General features: G+C 40.1%; 1 protein-coding gene across 1 annotated transcript; it reads right to left on the bottom strand.

The window, feature by feature from the left end:
• Positions 1-26288, bottom strand: MORF4L1 (mortality factor 4 like 1). Its single transcript, XM_030930654.1, has 12 exons — positions 26036-26288; positions 21915-21961; positions 19290-19357; positions 12899-12985; positions 11781-11861; positions 7433-7458; positions 6860-6948; positions 6108-6209; positions 4477-4565; positions 3525-3697; positions 2838-2922; positions 1-774 (listed from the first exon to the last, which is right to left on the bottom strand). The coding sequence occupies exons 1-12, from the start codon at positions 26073-26075 to the stop codon at positions 690-692; spliced, it is 972 nt and encodes a 323-aa protein (XP_030786514.1). The 5' UTR covers positions 26076-26288; the 3' UTR covers positions 1-689.

Below are 26288 nucleotides of genomic sequence, written 5' to 3'. Positions count from 1 at the left end.
TTTTTTGAAATGTAAAGAAAAAATTTATTGAAGATCTGAAAAACAATTCCTAAAAGATTGACTTTTCCAGAAAACTAGCTACACAATGCATTGCGTCTATCATGTTAAAACGTGCATTAGACACAAATACAAAAACCATGAAACAAGCCACCATTCTTCAACAATTTGAGCAAAGATAAAATGCCTAAGTAACAACATGGATGACTTGCAAAGGATGGGCTCTTTACTTCAAGCACCATTTAAAAAAAAAAAAAAAAAAAAAAAGAGGAGCACAAATGGATGAGTGTGTTCAGTTATATACACTGAATTGAACCTTTGGCACTAGGAATCAGAGCATTTTGTCATATAGCATTAACACGTATTATAAAAGTGCGTAGTGTCAAAGGAATAGAACCACCAGCATTCAAAAGCAGCTTTGTCAACTAGGCAATAAAACACTCTACAGCATATCCCTCTGTTGTCCATCATTGAAAACACTGGCAGCAAATTTGAAATGAAAAAAAAAGAAAAGAAAAGAAAAGAAAAAAGGAGCTATTACTCCTTTTATTTTCTCTGTTTAAAAATCAAACAGAAAACAAACATCAATTGTTATACACTAACATCTTCAAAGCACATCGTTTGTACAAGAGATAGACTAAGAACAAAAATGTGTTTACGGAGATCCAAACATAACCGAGTGAGAGTGCCTCTCACACAGCTTTCCGATGGTACTCAGGAGGAGCCACTTCGTAATCGCTGGCACTAAACAAAGTTGCAGAATTCTTTGCCAGGTACCTAAAAATAAAATATTCATTACAAAAATTTTTTAAAGTCATTATCTTGATCCAAATTTCTTCCTATATATTATATACGTAAGCCACAGAAAACACTTCCCTAAAATACATTAAACCAGACATTCTCTCACAATAAAACCACACATAATGACAATTCAGGTAAATAAGGTTCTATAATAAACAATACTATGCATATACAAAGGAATGAACTCTGGAATTACTCCCCTATTTCTAAATAGGAAAGAACAGTTATGTCTTCAGAATACCAGCCTGGGAGTCTGAACTATCTTTAAGAAACAATTAACCTATTACACGACAGCATTACCCTAAAAGAACATCTAGATATTTTCTTTAGAAAAAAATCGTATCAGCCGGGAGTGGTGGCTCATGCTTGTAATCCTAGCACTTCGGGACGCCAAGGCAGGCCGATCACCTGAGGTTGAGAGTTCAAGACCAGCCTGACCAACGTGGAGAATCCTCGTCTCTACTAAAGACACAAAATTAGCACATGGTGGCGCATGCCTGTAATCCCAGCTACTTGGGGGGCTGAGGCAGGAGAATTGCTTAAACCTGGAGGCAGAGGTTGTGATGAGCTGAGATCACGCCATTGTAGTCCAGCATGGACAAGCGCGAAACTCCACCTCAAAAAAAAAAAAAAAAGAAGAAGAAGAAAAAAGTCGTATCAGGCCAAGAGTGGTTGCTTACACCTGTAATCACAGCACTTTGGGGGGCCGAGGCAGAAAAATTTGAGGCCAGGAGTTCACGACCAGCCTGGCAAACATGGCAAAACCCCGTCTCTACTAAAAATACAAACATTAGTCAGGCATGGTGGTATACACCTGTAATCCCAGCTACTTGGGAGGCTGAGGCACGAGAATCGCTTGAACCCAGGAGGCGGAGGTTGCAGTGAGCCGTGATTGCCATCACTGCACTCCAGCCTGGGCTACAGAGCAAGACTCCATCTCTAAATGAATAAACTTTAAAAAAAAAAAAAATTATATAAAAGAGAAGGTGAAATGTCAAGTAGTACAGCACATTCCATAAAGAAGGTATTTATCATTAGTAAAGCAAAGACAATAAATTTTGCCTAGATTCTCAAGTCCACGTTGCAGTTTTAAATTTACTCTAAAACGATTGTAATGAGAAAATTCATATACAGAAATATACAAAGTAGAAACTGAAAACTCCCACCCTTCCTCCCAACACCACACCCAAGAAATAATCCAGTATTAACTAAGATCCACATCGGAAAGCCAGATCTTATGCAAAGATTAAAATAATGTTTCTCTACAAGTAAGAATTACACCATACTCCTCTACCACAACTTGGCTGTTTTACAATTGAAAACACAGACATCTTTATCAGTATGTTTAGAATGACCTCATCCTTTTAATTAAGTTCTTGTTTCAAATTCTTCACTATTATAAAAATGCCCTCCAAAAACTAGTAGAAACCAGGATTGCCCTTTTCTCCATTTCTTCAAACATTTAAACCTTAGCCAATCTGACAAGTGCTACTTTACTGACAGTTTAGACTTGTATCATTATTTTTGACATATTTTTAATGGTCCTTTGTGCTGCCATGGCTGTAAACTTCCTGTCCTACTTTTCACTGGTTTGTTCATTTCTTACCAAAGAACTCTGTGTATTAAAGGTACCAGCCATTTATCATAAATGGAACACTACAGAACTATGAAAATATTACATTTGTCCTCTCATTATCTTAACAATTTTAAACTTCAGATTCATCTAGAATTTTGGTACACGTGTGATGTTTAGTACATGACATCACACAAAGTGTGGCTTTGTTTTCTTCCAAACTGTCAGCTGTCTTATCACCATCTACCAGACTCCACTGCTTTCCCCTACTGCACCAATAGGCCATCCATATACCATCTGTCATTTCTGAGACTCCAATATATTTGCACTTATTTATACTGCTCCATTATGGTCTATCTATGCCTGTACCAATACAATGTTTAATGTTTTAGCCTCTATACTGCCAATCCCTCCCATTACACACTAATTTTCAAATTCATGTTTATAATTTCAAGCACAGACTTACTTTAGGAAATCGTGAAGATAATTGAGTAATAAAGCAAGGCTCTTCTCATCCAGAGGTGTATAGGCCAACATTGCTCCAATTCGTACTGTTTAAACAACAGAATTTATCCAAAATTACATCCAAGGCAGGAGCACTACAACCATGTACTTTAATTATGTGAGCAAACACCACCAATTCCTTTAAAATGATTTTAGGCCAGGCGTGGTGATTCACGCCTATAATCCCAACACTTTGGGAGGCCAAGGTAGGCAGATCACTTGAGGTCAGGAATTCGAGACCACCCTGGCCAACGTGGTGAAACCCCATTGCTACTGAAAATACAAAAATTACCACAGGTGTGGTGGTTCACGCCTGTAATCCCAGCTACTTGGGAGTCTGAGGCAGGAGAACTGCTTGAACCCAGGAGGCGGAGATTGCAGTAAGCAGATCGCACCACTGCACTCTAGCCTGGGCAACAGAGTGAGACTCTGTCTCAAAAAAAAATTATAATAAAATAAAAATAAATAAAGTAAAATATATGATTTTTGAAACCCCTGCTCCCAAAGAGATTTTGCTATTTAACATTCTAGACAAAAGTTCACATTAAAATAGAGTCATGTTTTGGAAAGTGAATTATTTTACCTCTTACTCATTTAGGGAAAACCCCTCCAAAAAATAAAATCCATTATTTTCCACATGGAATATTACCAAATAATCTGAGGAGATGTGGCGCTCCATACACCTGGGACATGGGTGCATCGGGATGATCTGCAAGAATTTCGGCATACTGTGGTCTCTCAAATTTGTAGAGTAGCTGGGTGCCCAACATTACATTGAAGTATTCTTTTATCCCTGCCACAACTTCATTAACCGCATACTCCCTGATAAATGAACAAAAATATTCCAAAACTGGTCAATGAAAAGAACTGAGATACAGAATAATTCAACCAATTTAAAGAATTAAAAGCTGAGCTAGTAACAATGAACCATAGCTGAGATGTTTTAAAAGGGCATATGAAAGCAGGGTTTGATAAACTAAAGCAATTAAGATGATTCTTGGGCCGGGCGCGGTGGCTCAAGCCTGTAATCCCAGCACTTTGGGAGGCCGAGACGGGCGGATCATGAGGTCAGGAGATCGAGACCATCCTGGCTAATACGGTGAAACCCCGTCTCTACTAAAAAATACAAAAAACTAGCCGGGCGACGAGGTGGGCGCCTGTAGTCCCAGCTACTCGGGAGGCTGAGACAGGAGAATGGCGTGAACCCGGGAGGCGGAGCTTGCAGTGAGCTGAGATCCGGCCACTGAACTCCAGCCTGGGCGGCAGAGCAAGACTCCGTCTCAAAAAAAAAAAAAAAAAAAAAAAAAAAAAAAAAAAAAAAAAAAAAAAAAAAAAAAAAAAGATGATTCTTACATTTTCACATGGTTAAATTTTAAATGGTTATAGAAAATACCTACATGATAGCTTAAATTTTGCCTAAAAATATTTACTATCTGGCCCTTTAAGAAAAAGTCAGCCGGCCAATTCCTGTGTCAAAGCAGTGAAATTCTATTTTGCTAGTTTCTGGTGGTACTGGTTCGGAGTCAGTACAAGTTTCGGATGACTTATTTAGAAACTTTTTCAAATGTCTTTGAGTGTATCTGAAAAATGTATATTCTTACTTATTATCTGTGTTTCCACGAGATTTCTTGTAATTTGCATAATCCTCAAGAATGGAATCCACATTCTTCTTGGCAGGAAGATAAAAGAGCTATGAAGACAAAAACACGCTTAAATATACGTACTCTCTTTTTTAAAGAAAAATTATACCAGGCAAGTTTTTATACAAAGATCAGGTAACAGTATTTCAAATTAAGAAATATTCAGCACTTAAAACATGGATAATGTAGCTGAGAAACTAAAAATTTAATTATAGACAGTTCCCAACTTACAACGGTTTGACTTAATCTTCCAACTCTCTGCTGGGTTTATTGGGATGTAACCCCATTGTAAGTTATGGGGCATCTATATATTTAAACAGCCAAATGTGGCTAATGAGACTCTACTGGACAGAACAGCAAAACTTTTAAAAACGTCAATCTGTTAGACACACAACAGACATGAATGTGCCTTTGTGGTATTACCAAGTCATCATTTACTGTTATGCATATTATTTGCTAGACCTAGTCTAAAGCATTAAAATAATTATCTTTTCATCCTCTCATCAGCATTGTCAAATAGGAACTATTATTCCATTAAATGCAGAAACAAAAGCACAAAAAGGCTAAGAAACTTGTCCAAGCTCACAAATAATAAGTGATACAGCCATGGCTTCCATCTTCGCAGTTTAGCTGTAATTGCATAATCCTCCAAAGGATTCAAATCCAGAAAAACTGTATCCACATACAGACTGATATGTCTCTTAAGTCTCATAATCCTCAAGCAGTCCCTAATCATCTCCCCCCACTATCCCTAACCCTACCTATGCCATTTGTTTAAACAGCTTCGTTTGTCCAAAAAATTCTCAATTATAGAGTTCAATGATTGATAAACATGTTGCTCCATTAAACATCTTATTTCCTGCAAACTAATAATAGACTCAGGCGCTTAATAAGATTCAGGTTCTTTTCAGGGTCATGAACACCTTGCAGGTAGTGGTGTGTGCTTTCTATGTCCTACCATTAGCAATGACAATAAGACAGTAAACACATGCTTCTTTGCCTTTACGAATTTTCAGAACGAGTTCCTGCCGTAGCAATCTCCAAAAACGAGTTATTTCCACCTTTATCATTATAAACTCATAAAATGTATATGTGAACTTTTATTCTTCTCCAAGTTATTCTTTTTTTTTTTTTTTGAGACGGAGTCTCGCTCTGTCACCCAGGCTGGAGTGCTGTGGCCGGATCTCAGCTCACTGCAAGCTCCGCCTCCCAGGTTCACGCCATTCTCCTGCCTCAGCCTCCCGAGTAGCTGGGACTACAGGCGCCGCCACGTCGCCCGGCTAGTTTTTTATAGTTTTTAGTAGAGACGGGGTTTCACCGTGTTAGCCAGGATGGTCTCGATCTCCTGACCTCGTGATCCGCCCATCTCGGCCTCCCAAAGTGCTGGGATTACAGGCTTGAGCCACCGCGCCCGGCCTCCAAGTTATTCTTTCTGGTAGTAGTTCTAAAATGTTCAGCCTCTAAATTACAGTATTATTTTATCAGTCGTACCTTAATAATTCAAGTCAATATAACATTTTCCTTTAAAAACTTTTTTTTGCTAGCAAGAATGTATTATACAGCTTAACAATCTGGGTAGCTTTTCAGGTTACCTGTTTTTGCCTGGTAATTAAGTCCCAGTCATCAACAAGCCACGGTTTTAGCTCTTCAGGAATCTTTACTTTAACTTCAACTCTGTTCATGAATGTTTCCTCCTAAATAGAAATAGGAAGAGTATTAAAAACCTAACATTTCTTGCTAAAGCTAAATACCAAACATGGAAGGGAGCTGACTTTTAGAAGCACTAGGGATAAATTCTTAAAGTAGCCAACCACACATACAGCTGTACTGTCATTTTTAAAAATCGTAAATGAAAAAGACCATACATAGTTTGCTGTTGGGAGAAAAGAATCTGACCCAAACTATAGTCTATTTAGTGCATTTTCTTGTAAAGGTAAAAATTCTTCAGTAAGGTTCCTCTTGTTCAGGAAATGAAACACACTGACTTGATATATTTTAACTTAATATTTTCTTATTTACCATCGATATCAAAACAACTATTCCAAACACAACTATCTTAAAGGTACATCTTTAACTAATAAAAATATATATCTAACACCAAAGAAATAGTCTTGTAGGTGAAGCTTACACAACAAATGATGATTAACTGAGTAGGTAAATCGAGAGCTACAGGTGAAATAAAGATGTACAGAAACATATCCTTTACCCCTAAAAGAGAAAATGTTTAATTTCAAGAATTAACCATGTAAGCAAATCTTGTAGAGAATCAAAGCTCCCATGGTTATGTCATGTAACTGAGACTAAAAATCCTAACATGCTACTCATAAACTCAAGAAAAACTCACATTTTCAACAGTAGGATCTACCCGGGCCCTTTTCTTCCGAGGAGGCTGAGGGGTCTCACTGGTACTGCCACCATCTCCATTTCCAGGTGCTGTAAATGTTGGGGGGGAGGAGTCTCATTTTAGCTAATTTAACAAATTCTATAAGGAAAACAGTCTTTTGACGCATTATCCCTTTTCATTATATTATTTCTCCATTACACAGCTGTTACCTGAATCTAAGTTAAAGAATCATATTCCCACCAAAAATACAACTTTCATGAAGAGCTCTACCAAACATTTAGTGTAGGCAACATTTAGTATCATCATCGTCCATTTATTTATAAATGTTATCTTCTCAGTGGGAGTCATTAAGACTAAAGCAGATGAAAATAAATGCTCACAAGTTTCTCCTTGGTAAAAAAAGGTCTCTGCCACCATGTACCTATTTTATAACACTGCTGTGAGACACCTATTTGAGATAATCAATAAATATAAGCCTACTCCAAAATTTCATAGCTTTCAAAATAGTCTAAATAAAAATGTCAATGTTATAAAGGTAACATAAATTAACGTTAAGAAAGTTAATATTCTTACTTTTCTGTTTGTTCTTTTTTGTTTTCCTAAAAGAAGAGAAAAAGAAGAAAAATAATTATTTCCAGTAAAACTGCCTTTGTTTCAACTCCCTTTATCAGGGTTAAGTTCACAGAGAAATACTAACTTGGATAAAAGATCAGGTGGTAAATATGTGTCCTACTCAGACACAAGGATTTTTATTAACAATTGGTTAAATTCCCATCTCTCTTCACATAATAGAAAAAAAATTAACCAAGCCAGGCGCAGTGGCACATGCCTGTAATCCCAGCATTTTGGGAAGTGAAGGGGGGTGGATCTCTTGAGCTCAAAATTCGAGACCAGCCTGGGCAACATAGCAAATCTTGTTCTCTATAAAAAATACAAAAATTAACTGGGCATAGTGGCAAGCGCCTATAGTCCCAGTTACTTGGGAAGCTGAGGTGAGAGGATCGCTTGAGCCCAGGAGGCCAAAGCTGCAGTGAGCCGAGATTGCACCACTGCACTCCAGTCTTGGTGACAGAGTGAGACCCTGTCTTAGAGACAAAAAAACAGAAAAGCAAACCAAGAACACTTTAGTAAACAACTTCGTTCTTCCAAGGTTATATTAACGTATGTTATAGTATACACTACATTATTAGACCCACCAAAAAAAAGTGTCAAAGGTTAAAATTTTTTTCCAATTATTTTTGTTCCCCAAAATATTAATTTTTAGATTTGTGTATTTCTTTTGTTGTTGGGTTTTTTTGTTTTGTTTTGTTTTTGAGACAGTCTGTTGACCAGACTGGGGTACAGTGGTGCAATCACGACTCAATGCAGCCTTGACCTTCTGGGCACCAGCAATCTTCCCATCTCAGCCTCCCAGGTAGCTACAATCGTAGGCACACACGAACATGCTGGGTGAATTTTTGTTTTTATTTTTTATTTTGCAGAGACAGGGGTCTCTAGTACCATATTGCCCAGGCTTGTATACTTCTTAAGTACCAATCTGTTATTCTATTCTCACTGGTCCAAACTTTGTTTCACTTTATTTCTTCTCTAAATTATGTTCCCTCCTGTTCAATACTACGCACTCCATAATCCCACATTTAGGACAACACTTAAGTCTCCCCATCTTGATTATCATCTCTAACAGCAACTTAACTCATGTCTACTTACATACTGCCAAATGGTAAATTGCTAATTTTGCTTTCTTATTTTATTTATTTATTTATTTGAGAAGGAGTTTTTTTTTTTTTTTTTGAGACAGAATCTCGCTCTGTCACCCAAGCTGGAGTGCACTGGCCAGATCTCAGCTCACTGCAAGCTCCGCCTCCCAGGTTCACGCCATTCTCCTGCCTCAGCCTCCCGAGTAGCTGGGACTACAGGCGCCCGCCACCTCGCCCGGCTAGTTTTTTGTATTAGTAGAGACGGGGTTTCACCGTGTTAGCCAGGATGGTCTCAATCTCCTGACCTTGTGATCCGCCCGCCTCGGCCTCCCAAAGTGCTGGGATTACAGGCTTGAGCCACCGGCGCCCGGCCGAGAAGGAGTTTTGCTCTGTCTGTTGGGTGATCTCGGCTCACTGCAACCTCCTCCTCCCGGGTTCAAGCAATTCTCCTGCCTCAGCCTCCCAAGCAGCCGGGTTTATAGGCACCCACCACCACTCCCAGCTAATTTTTGTATTTTAATAGAGATGCGATTTCACCATGTTGGTCAGGCTGGTCTCAAACTCCTGACCTCAAGTGATTCGCCTACCTCGGCCTTCCAAAATGCTGCTATTACAGGCGTGTGCCACCATGCCTGGCCTAATTTTGCTTTTTTACATTATTATTTCTAGACCACAAGGGAAACAGTTTATAAAGCCCATGATTATGGATTACTTTCAATGGAAAGATATGTTAATAATATCTGGCTTTTTTTATTTTCTGTAGCTTTAAATAATACTTATAAATGTTCTTAATTAAACATATTCATTTAATTTAGGTCTAAAGGTTTGACAATTAAAATTAACTTATGTTTGGATATAAACACAAAAATCTGGCCAAACTGAAGTACAGGTTTTCTCTGTTAGTTTTGTAAAAATCTGTTGGACTGTATTTCTCGGACAAAGTCAACCATGAACTTTAGTCGCACATGTCAATATGTGGAGACCAAGGGAAACCGAGAGTCCTCACACTCAATCCTTTACCCATTCACTCTATAATATAAAACTAAAACATTGACAAGTGATCTCAACTCTAAAGTAAAAGATCTATAAAATATACAGGTTCAGCATCCCCAAGCCAAAATGCTCCAAAAATCCCAATTTTCTGAGCCAACATGACATTCAAAGGAAATGCTCAATGGAGCATTTTGGATTTTGTATTTGGGATGTTCAACAGGTAAGTATAACGCAACCATTTCAAAATCCAAAAAAAGTCTGAAATATGAAACACTTCTGGTCCAAAACACTTCACATAAGGGATATTCAACCCATACACTTCAATAAGTCCCAGTAGTAAGAGCCTGACATTCAGGTTTCAAACGTTTAGACTCAGGTTCCTTCAAAAGACTCAGAAGCCAATTTGAAGAGGCTTCTACTGTCCAAGAATGGGAAATTTGAATTTTAAAGCTTTACTTCATATATTTACTCAGCCATTATTTTTGTAGTTGAAACTGCACAATACTGTATTCAAATGCAAATAACTTATGGGCATACTACCACTTGAATTTCTATATAACTTAGCACAGTGATAAAGAATTAGTTATAAACTATTGCTTTGATAAAAATATCTTTTCTAAGTAAAGAGAATTGTTGCCTTTTAAGATATAATTACTATTAAATCTTAATACTACACTCCAGTTTTACAAAGAACCAGATCATGAAAACATGTTACCACTTAATAAAACTATGAGCAATCCTCAAACAGTAACACACTTACTCCTTGCCAAACCAATTATCTTCTCACCAAAAGAGTAAAAAAAAAAAGTTTCAAACATCTCCAAATGCATTAAATGCCAAATACCTTCATTAGTAACACCTTTTTTTAAGAGGCTAGAATGCAGTGGTGCAATCATAGATCACTGCAGCCCAGAACTCCTGGCCTCAAGTAATCCCTCTTCCCTCAGCCTCCCAAAGCACTGGGCATAGTAACACCTTACTTTTAAGTAGAAAAGTCAGATCAGTAAGTCTGGTAAGAAATAAAATGGCCTCTTAATAAAAATTATAATCTTTGTTTTTATTATTAACAAATACTTAAGAATACTTATTAAGTTACCACTCTTGTCATCCACTTTCAGGTACATCAGCTTTTTTTTTTCTTTTTTTAAGACAGGGTCTCACTCAGTTGCCAAGACTAAAGTGCAGCCTTGACCTCCTGGACTCAAGTGATCCTCACATATCGGCTTCCTGAATAAGTGGGACTACGAGCATGTGCCACCACCCCCCGGGCTAATTTTTTTATTTTTCTGTAGAACCAGGGGCTCCCGATGCTGCCCAAGTTGGTCTCAAACTCCTGGGCTCAAATCATCCTCCTGCCTCAGCCTCCCAAAGTAGGGGAATTAGAGGTGTGAGCCACCACACCACCCTACACAAACTTTAAACATACAAAATGTATACATGCACATGACTTTCTCACTCTAGGCTTCTTATCAGATATTCTAAAATCTAGAGTTAACAAGAAGTAATGGTTTTGGGCCGGAAGCAGTGGCTCACGCCTGTAATCCCAGCATTTTGGGAGGCCAAGGCAGGTGGATCACCTGAGGTCAGGAGGTCAGCCTGACCAACATGGTGAAACCCCATCTCTACTAAAAATACAAAAATCAGCCAGACGTGGTCGCGCATGCCTATAATTCCAGCTACCTGAGAGGCTGAGGCAGGAGAATCACTTGAACCCGGAGGCAGAGGTTGCAGTGAGCATAGATCATACCACTGCGCTCCAGCCTGGGCAACAAGAGCGAAACTGTCTCAAAAAACGCAAAGGTTTTCTTGGGGGTGAAGACGGGGAGGGCAGTTATTTGAAACCTTAACTTCTCACAAATTCTTACCATGGGTTTCACCAAAGTGGGAGTTAATTGGTATGTATTTTTAGCACTTGCCAGCACTTGCTTTTTATGTTTGAAAAGGCTTGCCAAAAATTATCTCAAAACTTATAACCACTAATACTATCTTTGTAAGAGAAAACGTTATACACACATATATTTATACACACAAGTTAAAGGGAGGGGGAACCTGCTGAGGAAAATTAAGCAATATGATTTTAAACTACTTTAATGACCTGATACCTGAGGAATAGGATTCTTACTGGTTCCGACAATGTTCCGAAAGTTTCAATTTTCAACACAGTCTAACACATGAGTATAAAATATTATCTTCACATATAGTACGCAAAATCAAAACAAAGAGCTTCTTACACTTCAACATTTTTCTGTTGCAGACCAGATGTCTTCTTTCCTGGGGCAGCCCCTCTCATCTTCCCCTCTGCATACTGCTCCCTTCAAAAATAATTTCAGTAATGTCAACATAAAATGAGCATTTACGTGAAAAAAAAAAAATTATGTCAGCCTGATTCCATTAGGAATTTATATTCAAATTCTGGCACCAAGTTTTTAACAAGTTGGACAGGGATATTTCCAAAAAATCAAACAAAATACTCAAGAAAGAGAAAAAGGCTCAATTAAAATCAATGTAATAAAAAGTGACTGTAATAGACAGTTCTCATAGCACTGAAAATTCCATTTGCTTTGGAATTCACTAATCCCAATGTTTTATTTGTTCCCATTTTTTTTCTCTTTTCTGAGACAGAGTTTCGCTGTCGCTCAGGCTAGAATGCAGTGGCGCGATCTCCGCGCATTGCAAGCTCCGCCTCCCAGGTTCACGCCATTCTCCTGCCTCAGCCTCCCAAGTAGCTGGAACTACAAGGCGGCTGCCACCATGCCCAGCTAATTTTTTGTATTTTTAGTAGAGACAGGGTTTCACCGTGTTAGCCACGATGGTCTTGATCTCCTGACCTCGTAATCCACCCGCCTCAGCCTCCCAGAGTGCTGGGATTACAGGCATGAGCCACCGCGCCCAGCCATCATTTTAATTTTTTTAAATATACGTTTCAACTTTGAAATTACCCTATAGATCATACAGTCTTTCAGGGTTCCTTTTCCTGTGCTTTCAGAGATGAAAAACAGAATAGGAAATGCCTCGTTTGCTTTCTTGTTTCCCCACCAAATTTGTCTTCCAGAGCCCCAAAAATAAGAAAGATGTTTACCAATGAGTTCACACCTATAGCAATTTCCAAAAACATTCTGCTGTTTTCTACCTAGATCTAAAGATAAGCTCAAGTAATGGCAGGTATGCTACTTCCTTTATCTAGAAATGGCCTGATTACTTGAAGTCAAAGCTGTAACACAGCAGCTGAGAGGTACCAGAAATTATTTTATAGGCAGGGCAGCCAACATGATCTCCATTGTTCATTCCATGCCCAAAAATTAATCTACAGGCATTTCTCCTTAATATTCAGTTCACAAAACAAACTTACTGATTGGCTTTTTGAAGTTCTCGCTGTTTCTGCAAATTGGTGTCCACGTATTTGAGTACTCTGCTCTCTGGAACCCACTCATCCCAACTGAAAAAGAGGAAAGTTAAAATTTAACTCAAAAATACTCTGTTCTCCAACTTATTTTCTGAGATCCAAGAGGCAAGACTGGATTTCTCTGAAATAATTTGATCAACTGGCACTACAAATACAGTCTCAACTAAAATGAAAATCTAAAGGAAGTCTGTTCTATAAAAAGGAAAACTTTTTATTTTCAAAAAGCAGCATTCCAAATCTAAGCTGCCAGAGTCCAAAAGCAGATTATTCAAATCATTTTTAGAAATGGCTTAAGAGTCTGGCACCTAATGTAACATTCACTAAGTGATTAGCCTTATGTTATCTTAAAGACTTTATTTGTCAAAAATAAAGCAGAGGAGTCAAAAACTCAGTTATTTTTAAAAATTAAAACCAGCCGTGTGTAATGACAAAGTTCCACATAGCTTTTTGTGTTTTCATTTCATTATGAAATGAGAACAACAGTACTTATCTCAAAAAATTGTTATGAGAATACATGTAAAACACCTGAGAATCCCTGACACAAACAACACTAAAAGTATGTCAGAAACATATAAGGAAGTCTACAATACTCAAACACCAACCAGACTGGGACCTAGCCAAGTTTGTAAAGTATTAAAATGATTTGACACCATTCTTCACCTTCATTCAGTCACAAATGAACACACACTAACTTTCAAGGCTGATCAGAAAGCTGGCTTTCTAAATATTAGAAGGCAGAACCAACTCTCTTAAAAACATTAAGGCATTTTGGCACTGCAAAAAGCTTGTTCAAAACACAATTTCTGATTATGTTTTTTCACCAAAAATGGCAAACGAAAACAGTGTTATTTCTTAGGGAATGCTAAATTTTTTTGGGCAGTTAATCTTTTCTCCTGCTGATGGAGCTCCTTTAGTGACACAATTAGGTGCACTCTCAAGGTACCCAATTAAAAAAAAATTTAAGACCTTCTTTTGTTTAATGATTTCCCACCTCTGACCTCATATAATACAGCCAAAAGGAAAATAATAAAAAGCACTCCTGAACATGATTTCCTAGAGAAAATTTCAAAACATGCATTTACCTAGAGGTCAGGAGGGGGTGGTGTACTGAGGGAGCTCCTTCAGGAACAGGAAAAAGGGCTACAATATCCTCACGTGTCTTCAATGATTTTTCAGAGCGCCTGGGCCTCACAGCACTTCTGATACAGACAGCATAGTACAAAGTAATCTCAGTGACCAGGTGCAGAATTTGGCTTCAGCTTTATTAAGATTCATTTACAAATGGAATATTTAAGTGTCTGTGCCAACAAATTCTAATGAGGTTTGAAAATTTAGAAATCTCAATCAAATCTAGTATGTTTTTGAAAAAAGATTAACTGAAGTTTAAGAAAATTCTAATTTGGGGATTAAGGTTTTGTTGTATGAATTTTAAAAAGTACCCCACACAAGCCATTTTCAAAATGAGATTTTTGAGATATTTGTGTGTGTGTGTGTGTGTGTGTGTGTGTGTGTATATATATATATTTTTTTTTTTTGAGACGGAATTGCACTCTTGTTGCCCAGGCTGGAGTGCAACGGTGCGATCTTGGCTCACCACAACCTCCACCTCCTAGGTTCAAGCAATTCTCCTGACTCAGCCTCCTGAGTAGCTGGGATTACGGGCATGCGCCACCACACCCGGTTAATTTTGTATTTTTAGTAGAGACGGGGTTTCTCCATGTTGGTCAGGCTTGTCTCAAACTCCCAACCTCAGGTGATCCGCCCACCTCAGCTTCCCAAAGTGCTGGGATTACAGGCGTGAGCCACCGTGCCTGGCCATGTATTTATATCTATTCCAATTCTCTCTAAATCAAAGGGAGTTAGCCAATTTTCAATTACAAGTTTCCATTTTAGAATGTTATAAACCCTTTCCCACTGATATAAAATGTATTTAAATAAGCACCTTGCTCTAAACACAAAGTTATTGCTAGAGTTTGCTTTATATGTAAAGAGCTGACAATCCTTGCTGAACCAAAGAAAAACGAAGTGGACATCTTTTGCTCTAAGGAACATCACTACTAGGATAATAACTGAAAGCCAAACACTCAGAAATTTTTACATGTAAGTCAAACATAAAAGAATTTCAGAATGTTTTCTTTTTTGTTAAGACAAAGTCTCACTCCAGGCTGGAGTGCAGTGGCATGATCTCGGCTCACTGCAACCTCCGCCTCCTGAATTCAAGCGACTCCCCTGTCTCAGCCTCCCAAGTAGCTGCGACTAAAGGTGCGCGCCACCACACCCAGCTAATTTTTGTATTCTTAGTAGAGATGGAGTTTCACCATGTTGGCCAGGCTGGTCTTGACTCCTGACCTCGTGATCCACCTGCCTAGATCTCCCAAAGTGCTGGGATTACAGGCCTGAGCCATCCCGCCCGGCAAGTTTTTTTTTTTTTTTTTTTTTTTTTTTTGAGATGAATCTTGCTCTGTCACCCAGGCTGGAGTGCAGTGGCATGATCTTGGTTCACTGCAACCTCTGCCTCCCAGGTTCAAGTGGTTGTCCTGCCTCAGCCTCCCGAGTAGCTGGGATTACAGGCATGAGCCACCACACCCGGCTAATTTTTGTACTTTTAGTAGAGACAGGGTTTCACCATGGTGGCCAGGCTGGTCTCGAACTCCTGACCTTGTGATCCGCCCACCTTGGCCTAACAAAGTGCTGGGATTACAGGCCTGAGCCACCACACCTGGCCCAAATTTCAGAATTTTCTAAAGATCATTTGCGAGTGCAATTCTCAAAGTTATAATGATCCATGGTAATAACTGAAGGCCACTCAGAAAATTTTATATATAGGTGAAGCATAAAAGAATTTCGTAATTTTCTTTTCTTTTTTTTTTTTTTAAGACAGAGTCTCATTGTGTTGCCCAGGCTGATCTCGAACTCCTGACCTCAGGTGATCTGCCCACCTTGGCCTCCCCAAGTGCTGGGATTACAGGCGTGAGTCATCACACCCATCTAGAATTCCGTAATTTTCTAACGGTAACGTGACTACTTCCCAGAGTCACAATGATCCATGGACAGTACTTACACAGACTAAATACACAACACGCTAGGTATTTGTATAACTCCTCCTCCTTTCAAAATGAATTTAAAGGTTTCTTTGAAGACTTCCTAAAGCTAAGATCATTCTTTCAATATTGCGTATATTTATCTACACGCCAAGTCAACCAAAGACATTTCTGATATATTCCTCAATACATCTACAAAGATGGTAACAAATCTAATATTTGATGCCATTTTTTCTTAACTTTCCCCAACAGTAATTAAAATGTGTCAAATTAGTTGAGAACAAAAAAATCTACACAAACCTATCATTTCTTTGAGTTACTGGACTACAATACACCAGAGGAAAATTTTTCGAAGCAGTAAAATCAGAAAATACAAAGCATTTGGTATTTTCACAATTTGTGACAAGCTACAAATGCCTCTTAAAATCCAGTCTTTGCGCTGTACACATCTATGTGTGCAATTTTATACAGGGTATCTATTATATGTAAAAAAGAACTAAGCACAAAAGCTGTATTCACAGTTACTAAGGTGAAATTCTAAAATAATTTTTTAAGGTTTTTAAAAATATCTTCTTTATTCTATTATTTTTTCATAGTTTCCTTTACTTCGTTTCTTATGTGTTCAATCTTTTTTTTTTTTCCTGAGTCTCGCTCTGCAGCCTAGGCTGGAATACAGTGGTGCGATCTCAGCTCACTGCAATCTCCACCTCCCGGGTTCAAGCGATTCTCCTGCCTCAATCTCCTAAACAGCTGGGACTATAGGCGTGTGCCACCACACCTGGCTAATTTTTTTTATTTTTAGTAGAGATGGGGTTTCACCATGTTGGCCAGGCTGGAGTCGAACTCCTGACCTCAAGTGATCCAACCACTTTGGCCTCCCAAAGTGCTGAGATTACAGGCGTGAGTCACCACACCCAGCCTCAAACACTTCTTTATAATTTTTATTTGCTTAATTATAAGAGGGGTGTCTAGCTACGTTGCCCAGGCTGGCCTCAAACTCCTGGGCTCAACCTCAGCCTCCCAAGAAGCTAAAAGTATAGGTACCTCCATACTGGCTCTAAAACAATTCCTTTAAAATGCAGGAGGTGGAGAAGAGTAAGCCTAACCCATAAATTTGCTTTGTATTTTTCTTTTATATCCTTTATGGTCTTTCCCAGTCATAGTGTGCATAAAATTATTATCTTTCCTGTAGAGAAATGAGATTCTCCTAACACTCTCAGCTTTATCTGGATATTGCCAGAATATCAACACATAAAATGTAAGTCTAATAAAGATTGAAATGCAGTTTTAGCAAGGCACTATTTAGTAATAAAAAGCTATGAGATACACTAGGAGTCACTATTTTCCTGTTTCCTAGATACTAGAATCCATTTAGTACTAAAAGCACAGTTTACTTCCACCAAGACAGTTTTCTCCGTTATTTTCCCAACTTCTCAATATTTAAAATACAAGTCCATGAGGCTGGAGTTACCTATCATTATTAGACATTACCTATCATTATTAGAAATAGATGTTATTGTTTCTTTTTAAAGGAGTCCAGGTCTTGCTCTGTTACTCAGGCTAGAGTGCAGTGGCACATCATAGTTCACTGCAGCCTCAAACTCCTGGGCTCAAATAATCCTCCTGCCTCAGCCTTCCAAGTAGCTGAGGCTACACGTGCGCACCACCACATCTCACTGATTATTAGAAATACTTTAATTATCATTAACTGGGAAAAAAACCCACAAGCTGTCAGGATGCACTTCTATGCATTTCAGATTTCTACCTTTCCACATTTATATTAATGGAAGTGAAATGTCTAATAAATTCTCAGCTGAAAACATCTGATATGTGAAAACAACTTCCTAACAAAAGAAATAAAATTAACTGGGTTGGTCACCTAGATAGAGTACTAGATGAAACAAGACCAAAGTCACAGGGCCAGTGAACTTCACAGGGAAAAAAAAACTCCTTCCATAGTAACAGAATACTCATCAAATCAGATGGCACTGCTCCCATGGTAAACCAGGTACCAGAGCCTGAGTCAGGTGACACAAAGCTACTAGAGGGCAATTCCGCAAGAACAATACTAAATAGCAATGGCAGTGCTATCTTTGAAGGACAAAGCATCATTAATAAAATGTAAAATCTCCCATAGTAAAAATTACAAGTCTTTTAATTACAATCACCAAATAGGAGAGTTGGGTAAATTTTTAGACAGGGTTACTTGTGAGGCCCAAGGAGAAAAGTCTCATCACTGAAAAAGAGCTCCACTGTATGGACATTCTAGAATGTGTTCAATCTATACCCACTGTCCATTCCTGGAAATAGATCAGTAACATCGGTGCTTTACATACACATACACAACATACACACACACACACACACACACACACACACAGACACACAGGCCGGGCACAGTGGCTCACACCTGTAATCCCAGCACTTTGGGAGGATCACCTGAGGTCAGGAGTTCAAAACCAGCCTGGCCAATGTGGTGAAACTCCGTCTCTACTAAAAACACAAAAAATTAGCTGGGCGTGGTGGTGGCTGCCTGTAATCCCAGCTACTCAGGAGGCTGAAGCAGGAGAATCGCTTGGAACCCAGGAGGCGGAGGCTGCAGTGAGCCAAGCTCACGCCATTGCACTCCAGCCCAGGCAAAAAAAAGTGAAACTCCATCTCCAAAATAAAAAAAAAAAGGCTTAACTCTTAGGGGTGAGAAATTAAGATTCTGTAATTGAATTTCTGTGTTAAATCTTGCTAAAAAGTGAGTCACATGAAGTCATTTTCTGTCAACAATAAATCGTGTTTCCGAAGTTCAGAAAATGGGTTAGTAAATTCTGTCTTTATTTCTCAATGAAGCAACCTTTATCCTTTCCCCTTTTCTAGACAGAAAACCCAACTGGTTTTTAGCACAGCTGCTTGAAATAACATATATAACCAATGTTTGTGGTAAGGCCAAAAAATTCAGGCCACCCTAAAAATGTACCAAAACCGGAAAAAAAAACAAAACAGAAACAAAACAGAAAAATGTGATTGCCACGTTCAACCAGAATAATTGGTTGACTATATGACTATTAGGTATTACACTAGCACATAATAAATATTCCCAAGAACCAAGTATATTTAAATTAAAATGGCTCAGTACCCTAATTTCCAATAGTTTTGTCACACTACAAATGATTCACCCTTGCTTCAATATGTACTATATTACATTAAAACTGCAGAAGAATTGAAAAGCATATGCTTGTTAAGCCAGTCCGTGACACAAGCTGTCTTGTTAAATATCAATAAAATTGTTAAGATCTAATACTCACTTTTTATTCCAACCACTGTAATGTATAAAGTATTTCACTTGTTTGTCCTTTATGGCAACCTTTACACACTGAAATAAAAAAAAAAAATAATAATTCACTTAGAAATTTTTTAAAGAGACACTACCTTTTCAAATCATCCTTCAAAGACACTCTACACAAGCTTTATGGTGGCCTGAACAAAAGGACTGAGAACACTATTTAAGCTTGCAGAATACTCAAGTTACAAAACTGCAGATTAGTCACAAAGGTCCAACAAAGCTGAGAACCACAAGCATAAAAGGTCACCCTAAATCTTTAATCAATGGATTACAAAAGCCATCCAAGGACAGCTAAAGAAAGCTATGCTTGTGTTTTCTCAGTCTAATTAGCCAGGAGCTATATTTATTTCAAAAGCAAATTCCTCTAAAGCAAAGTCTTTAAACTATATTATAAAAGAACTTCATTGGCTTATGAAAGGCAGTAAACGGACCTGTTTGAGAAAAATTAAACAACTTGTAAAGCAATGAATTAAAAACATTTCACATTTTTCTTAAAAGCAGCCAGACAAAAGGAATTATTAGAAGCAAGTCATTAACTATGACAAGTGATGACTAACTGGATTTGGATTTAAAAGTCTTTAAGAGAAAACCAAAATAACCACAACAGTTTAATTTGTTTTGACAGCTTCAATTCAAAAATTGTTCACCAGAGTGTCAGCTGCCAGGAGAAAACTCAGCCAGTTTAGTAGAGTTTGCCAAACGTTGATACACAAAAAACAACATTCAGGGATAAAAATGATTAACAGGACACACAAATTTTTTTTTTGGTAGAGACAGTCTTGCTATCTTGCCCAGACTGATCTCAAACTCCTGACCTCAAGAGATCCTCCTGCCTTGGCTCCCCAAAGCCCTGGGATGACAGGCTTGTAAGTCACGGCACCTGGCCATGAGCCGTAATTTAGCACTTACAAACTGCATAAACTTATAAACTGTATAAATCTTATCATTAAGATATATGTACATATACACATACTTAGAAATTCCTGACCATCTCCATACATCCAAATTCAGTCATTTTAGGATTTTTTTTTTAAGAGACACTCTCCCGGCCGGGCGCGGTAGCTCAAGCCTGTAATCCCAGCGCTTTGGGAGGCCGAGACGGGCGGATCACAAGGTCAGGAGATCGAGACCACCCTGGCTAATACGGTGAAACCCCGTCTCTACTAAAGAATACAAAAAACTAGCCGGGCGAGGTGGCGGGCGCCTGTAGTCCCAGCTACTTGGGAGGCTGAGGCAGGAGAATGGTGTAAACCCGGGAGGCGGAGCTTGCAGTGAGCTGAGATCCGGCCACTGCACTCCAGCCTGGGCGACAGAGCCAGACTCTGCCTCAAAAAAAAAAAAAAAAAAAAAAGACAGTCTCCCGCGGGGTGGTGGCTCATGCCTCTAATCCCAAAACTTTTGGGAGGCTGAGGTGGGTGGATCACAAGGTCAGGAGTTCAAGACCACCCTGGTCAACATAATGAAACCCCATCTCTACTGAAACTACAAAAATTAGCTGGGTGTGGTGACTGGCCCCTGTAATCCCAGCTACTCAAGAGGCTGAGGCAGGAGAACTGCTTCAACCCAGGAGGCAGAGGTCGCACCTCGGCACTCCAGCCTGGATGACAGAGCAATACTGTTGGGGGAGGGGGGGGCCGGGAGGGAGAGAGAAGAATCTTGCTTGGTTGCCCAGACTGGCCTTGAACTCCTGGGCTCAAGCAATCCTCTAGTCTCAGCCTTCTGAGTAGTTGAAACTACATGCATGTGCCACTGCGTTTGGCTCTTCAGAACTTTAAAAATATACTTCTGTGTATTTAGAACACAGGAAAAAAAAGAAGTAGTGAAAATAGCTAATATTTAGTCAGAATTGTCTGACACTTTATAATTAAGGCTATTTTCAGACACATATAGCATAAAACTATTCAAGAATTTACGCAGAAATTGCATAAACATACTGTTTTGTATTTTACGGGTTCATTTTTAGAGCTACAACTGTTTAAGGTATAGTCAAGTCTTAAATATTTTTACTAAAAAAGTTATCAGAAACAAAATACTACAACTTTTTTTGACTTTGGAATGCATTCTCCTGCTTACCTTCAGTTAAATGTAAAATCAGTTTTTATAACTGGAGCACACCCTGATACAAAAGGAGCCTCCCAGGATTCAAATTTTGACAGACAAACCAACAATCAAAAGTTAAATGTACTTATTTTTAATATTAGCTTTTACCTTTAACCTAATATAATTAGCTCAATGCTTACTCAGCATATATTTACTTTTAAAAGTAACTTGAGCAATGTTTTCTCACCAAGTCATTAACCATAAAATGCTATTTTTTCCCACAAACCATCTTCCCCTTCTAACACTCCCCTCAAATGCTACTTCCAGATTGGTAAGAAAAGTGGAAGAGAGTAGCCATGTTTTAATTTATTTGAGCCACTAAGCAAAACAATAAAAATCCCAGAAAGATGAATAAATTTATTAACTACGAACCTAAAACAGGCAACTCCCTTACTGAGGCAACAACAAAACACTGCACTTGTATATTAAACGGTCAGATCTAACCAGTAGTTTTGGCCAACTTCTCAACAGAAAACAAGTTTCATACCTTTGCTTCATAAAGAAGAGGCCCATGAAAGCACAGCACTCGCTCACCTGTAAAGGGAGAAAAAGTACTGGATTAATTGTAATTTCTTCTCATCTATAAGATGATTCACATCTTAGAGAGTCACCACACTATTATTAGGGTATTCCTAGCCAAATTAGGAAAAACGAGGACGGCTATATAGAGTACCACTTTGGCTCAAACTTCAACCATACCCTACAACAAAAACACCGTTGGTATCCGATGGTAAAAACAAAAACAATTTATTAGCAGGTCAATCTACTTAAATAATCAAATCATCTATCACCTGTCAAGCACATAGGTAGAATCTCCTGCAACGCTGTCAAGGTTGGTTGGTTTTAACTGTACATCTGAAAACACAGTTTTTTTAAAGATTTCCTCAACTGGTTTTCTAAGTTGAGGACCTTTATTCTCCACTTGTAACTGTGCTTCCAACCCTTTTACTCAGTAAAATATCCTACAAATTAAAATATCAATACGCATCAGAGATTGGCTGGATTAAGGGGTCTCACTATGTTCATTCCTCAAATGTGGAATGATGTTCTAGGTGCTAAGCTGCTTCAATGAACAAAGAAATGAGACAATAAAGCCTAACCTTTGGCACTTAACAGTCTATGCTGAGCCTACTCAAGACTAAACAAAATGTCAGGACCTGGAAGTCTTGGAAGCAATTCTAGGCAGTACCTCAGATTACATTTGACTATAGCTGAAAGATTTTGCACACATTTTCAGTCCACTTGGTTTCAAGAGACCCACGGACAACTGAAATATCCAAGAATGTCAGCTCCTTTTTAGCTCTAAAATTAACAGAGCAGGCATGATGAGGTGGCTCACGCCTATAATCCCAGTACTTAGGGAAGCCGAGGTGGGTGGATCACCTGAGGTCAGGAGTTTGAGACCAGCCTGGCCAAGAGGAGAAACCCTATCTCTTCTAAAAGTACAAAAAATTAGCCAGGCATGGTGGTGTGTGCCTATAATCCCAGCTACTCAGGAGGCTGAGGTACGAGAATCACTTGAACCCAGGAGGTGGAGGTTGCAGTGAGCTAAGATCGCGCCACTGCACTTCAGCCTGGGTGAGAATGAGACTCCATCTCTCATATACATATACATACACACACACATATACACATATATACACACACATACACACATGTATATATACACATACACACACACACACACATATATGTATCACCTGGACGTGGGCGTGCACACCTGTAGTCCCAGCTACTCGGGAGGCTGAGACAGGAGAATTGCTTGAACCCAGGAGCTGGAGGTTGCAGTGAGCAGAGATCACACCACTGCACTCCAGCCTGGATGACAGAGCAAGACTCCGCCTCAAAAAAAAAATTAAAATTTGAAATATATTTTTAAACTATGTATTTTCAAGCCTCACCAGAGACCCATATTATAAGAATCTCCCAGAGCACGACCTATTAACTTTATTTAATCCTTGTAAGTAGTTCACTCTATAAAGAATCACTGCTAGAGGCTGCTGGACCTACGCAAAGCATTTCTGCATTAAGGTGGAGATTGGAAAACAGTGAGATCAAAGACTTCTCCAACAGCCCAGGAACAAGAACTAAAATTTTAAACCATACTGCTAATAACAGCGCCAAAGATCAGATCAGATCTGTTTCCTAATTTCACTTTCCAGGTACATTTTAAAGGCACTCTGAAAATGGCCTACCATTTTTTTCCCCTTGGCTGCTGCTGCCAGAAAAAAGTGCACCGATGCCGAGGTCCTCTGACCTCCATTCTAGCTACGAGGCTCTAGTATTCTGTTGAAAAAATACACAGCTAGCTGAGGAGTATGACCCAGGACAGCAAATGCTCCATCTCAAAAACAAAACAAAACAAAACAAAAAAGCATTTCCAATGGAAAACCAAGTCCAGTGCAAAGAAATCACTATGCCTTAAGAATTGCTTACAGAACATTCAAAAAAAAAACTTTTTACAAGTTTACGAGAATCATTAAAAACACTATTTCTCGGCCGGGCGCAGCGGCTCGCACCTGTAATCCCATAACTCTGGAAGGCAGAGGTAGGCTGATGACGAGGTCAGGAGATCGAGACCATTCTGGCCAACATGGTGAAACACCGTCTCTACTAAAAATACAAAAATTAGCTGGGTGCGGTGGCACGTGCCTGTAATCCCAGCTACTCAGAAGGCTGAGGCAGGAGAATCGCTTGAACCCAGGAGGCAGAGGCTGCAGTGACCCGAGACCAGCGCCACTGCATTCCAGCCTGGGCAACAGAGCAAGACTCTGTCTCAAAAAGAAAACAAAAGGCTGGGCGCGGTGGCTCAAGCCTGTAATCCCAGCACTTTGGGAGGCCCAGACGGGCGGATCACGAGGTCAGGAGATCGAGACCCTCCTGGCTAACACGGTGAAACCTCGTCTCTACTAAAAAATACAAAAAAAACTAGCCGGGCGAGGTGGCAGGCGCCTGTAGTCCCAGCTACTCGGGAGGCTGAGGCAGGAGAATGGCTTAAACCCGGGAGCTTGCAGTGAGCTGAGATCCGGCCACTGCACTCCAGCCTGGGCGACAGAGCGAGACTCCGTCTCAAAAAAAAAAAAAAAAAAAAAAAAAACCCCACAAAGACAGAAAAGAAAACCCCTAAGGAACAAAACTCAGCCGGGCGTGACCGCGCGCGTCTGTGATCCGAGCTACGTGGGAGGCTCGCTTTAGCCCGGGGGGCAGAGGTGAGCCGAGATACCATAACAGCACTCCAGCCTAGGTGACAGAGTGAGACATCGTCTCAAAAATATAAACAAAAAAGTCACTCATTAACAAAATACCCCTAAAACTCCCTTAAATATCCCCTAAGATTACAATACGCAGTACTACGGTTTGAGATTTTTGTCTCTAAAAGGAATTCTAATGCAAGTCTAAAAATCCCTAGAACAAAAATCGTACACATGGAGACACCGTATTTACGGTAACTAGCATAAATTTCCATAGCAATGAAAACGAATATTAGAGTGTTCCTCCTTTTCAACAGGATTTTACTTCCTTTTTAGCTATTAGACCTCCACCTTATTATACATAAATTGAAGCGTTGTGAAAATTTAAAGAGCTGCCTTCCACTGGCAGTCTAACCTTAGCCAAAACTCACGTCAATCGAAAACCAATTAATAAAAATAAACTCAACATTCAAGTCACTGTTAAACACTGCAACTAATCAAACAATTACTGCATTTAAAAAATGACATCGAGACAACGGGACTTACAAATGCAAACGGCGTTAACACTGCATTCAGATCATTTTCTTTTACTTTTTAAGAGCAACTGCAAAGCGAGAGCGCACTAACATTACCATAGGATCTTGGCACTGCGCCTAAGAACAGCAGAGTGAGGCCTCCAGGCAACAAAAAGCGGAGGAAAACGCTCATCCCACTGATCCTTTTTTTTTTTTTTTTCTGTCCCCACCCACCACTCTGAGGTAAGCGAAGGGTCCCGGCAACCTTGCGGTCTTCGTGGAAGGGGGCGCTGCATCTGCCCTGAAGCTGCGCCTGCATACGGGGCAGAGACGCCGGCGGCCATGATGGCGCCACCATCTTGCAACGGCCATTTTACAACGCAGTTCTCCCGCCCCGTGGCGCCAAAGCCACCCCCATTCGCAGCTCCGAGTCTCCACCGAACGCGACCACCCCGGGGCTCCAGGAAACACCTAACTGCCCGTCGTGGCTGCCCAAGCGGCCGGGCGCGCTACAGGACCGCCAGAAACCACCGCTGCCCCTCCCCCCGCCGCCACATCACTTCCCCTAACCGCCGCCATGGCGCCACGGTCGCCTCCCTACAATAGGCTGCTCTCTCCGCGCCCTCTTCCTCAGAACAATAACAAACACTTGACGAGGGTGTGCCACGCGCCAAACGCTCCCTCTCCCACTCTAACGGCTGCGTAGCACTCTCGCTTCACAAAGCGCTCACAATGACGCATCGGAATTGCCATCCGCAATGCGTTTTCCCCGCACAAAGCACTATCCGCCGCCTTCCCAGGGCGCACCCCGCGCCACCCCCGACCCTCAAACCTCAACCACCTCGAGCCCGCCTCCATCTCCTGCGCCGTTAGGTGCCTTTTTCCCAAAAGCGCACACTCACCCTCCTGGAATTTAGGCTTCGGGTCCTGCTTCGGCGCCATTTATAAATGATTCGCCGCCTCCTCCTTCTCCCACCACCCCCGACTACCGCCCCCTACTCTCTACCCCACCCAACTCCGCGTCAGACGCGCCGTCAGGGACGGCCAGCTCTACATCCTGGGCCGGATTTGCCAGCGCCCGCAGACCTCACAGCAGCGCGACCCGCGCAGCCGCTGCTCCAGCCAACGACAACCCGCCGCGCCCGCGCCCCTGCG

The sequence above is a fragment of the Rhinopithecus roxellana genome, chromosome 5 (assembly GCF_007565055.1).
Source record: "Rhinopithecus roxellana isolate Shanxi Qingling chromosome 5, ASM756505v1, whole genome shotgun sequence".
NCBI lineage: Eukaryota > Metazoa > Chordata > Mammalia > Primates > Cercopithecidae > Rhinopithecus > Rhinopithecus roxellana.
This window is presented reverse-complemented; position numbering and strand designations above follow the sequence as displayed.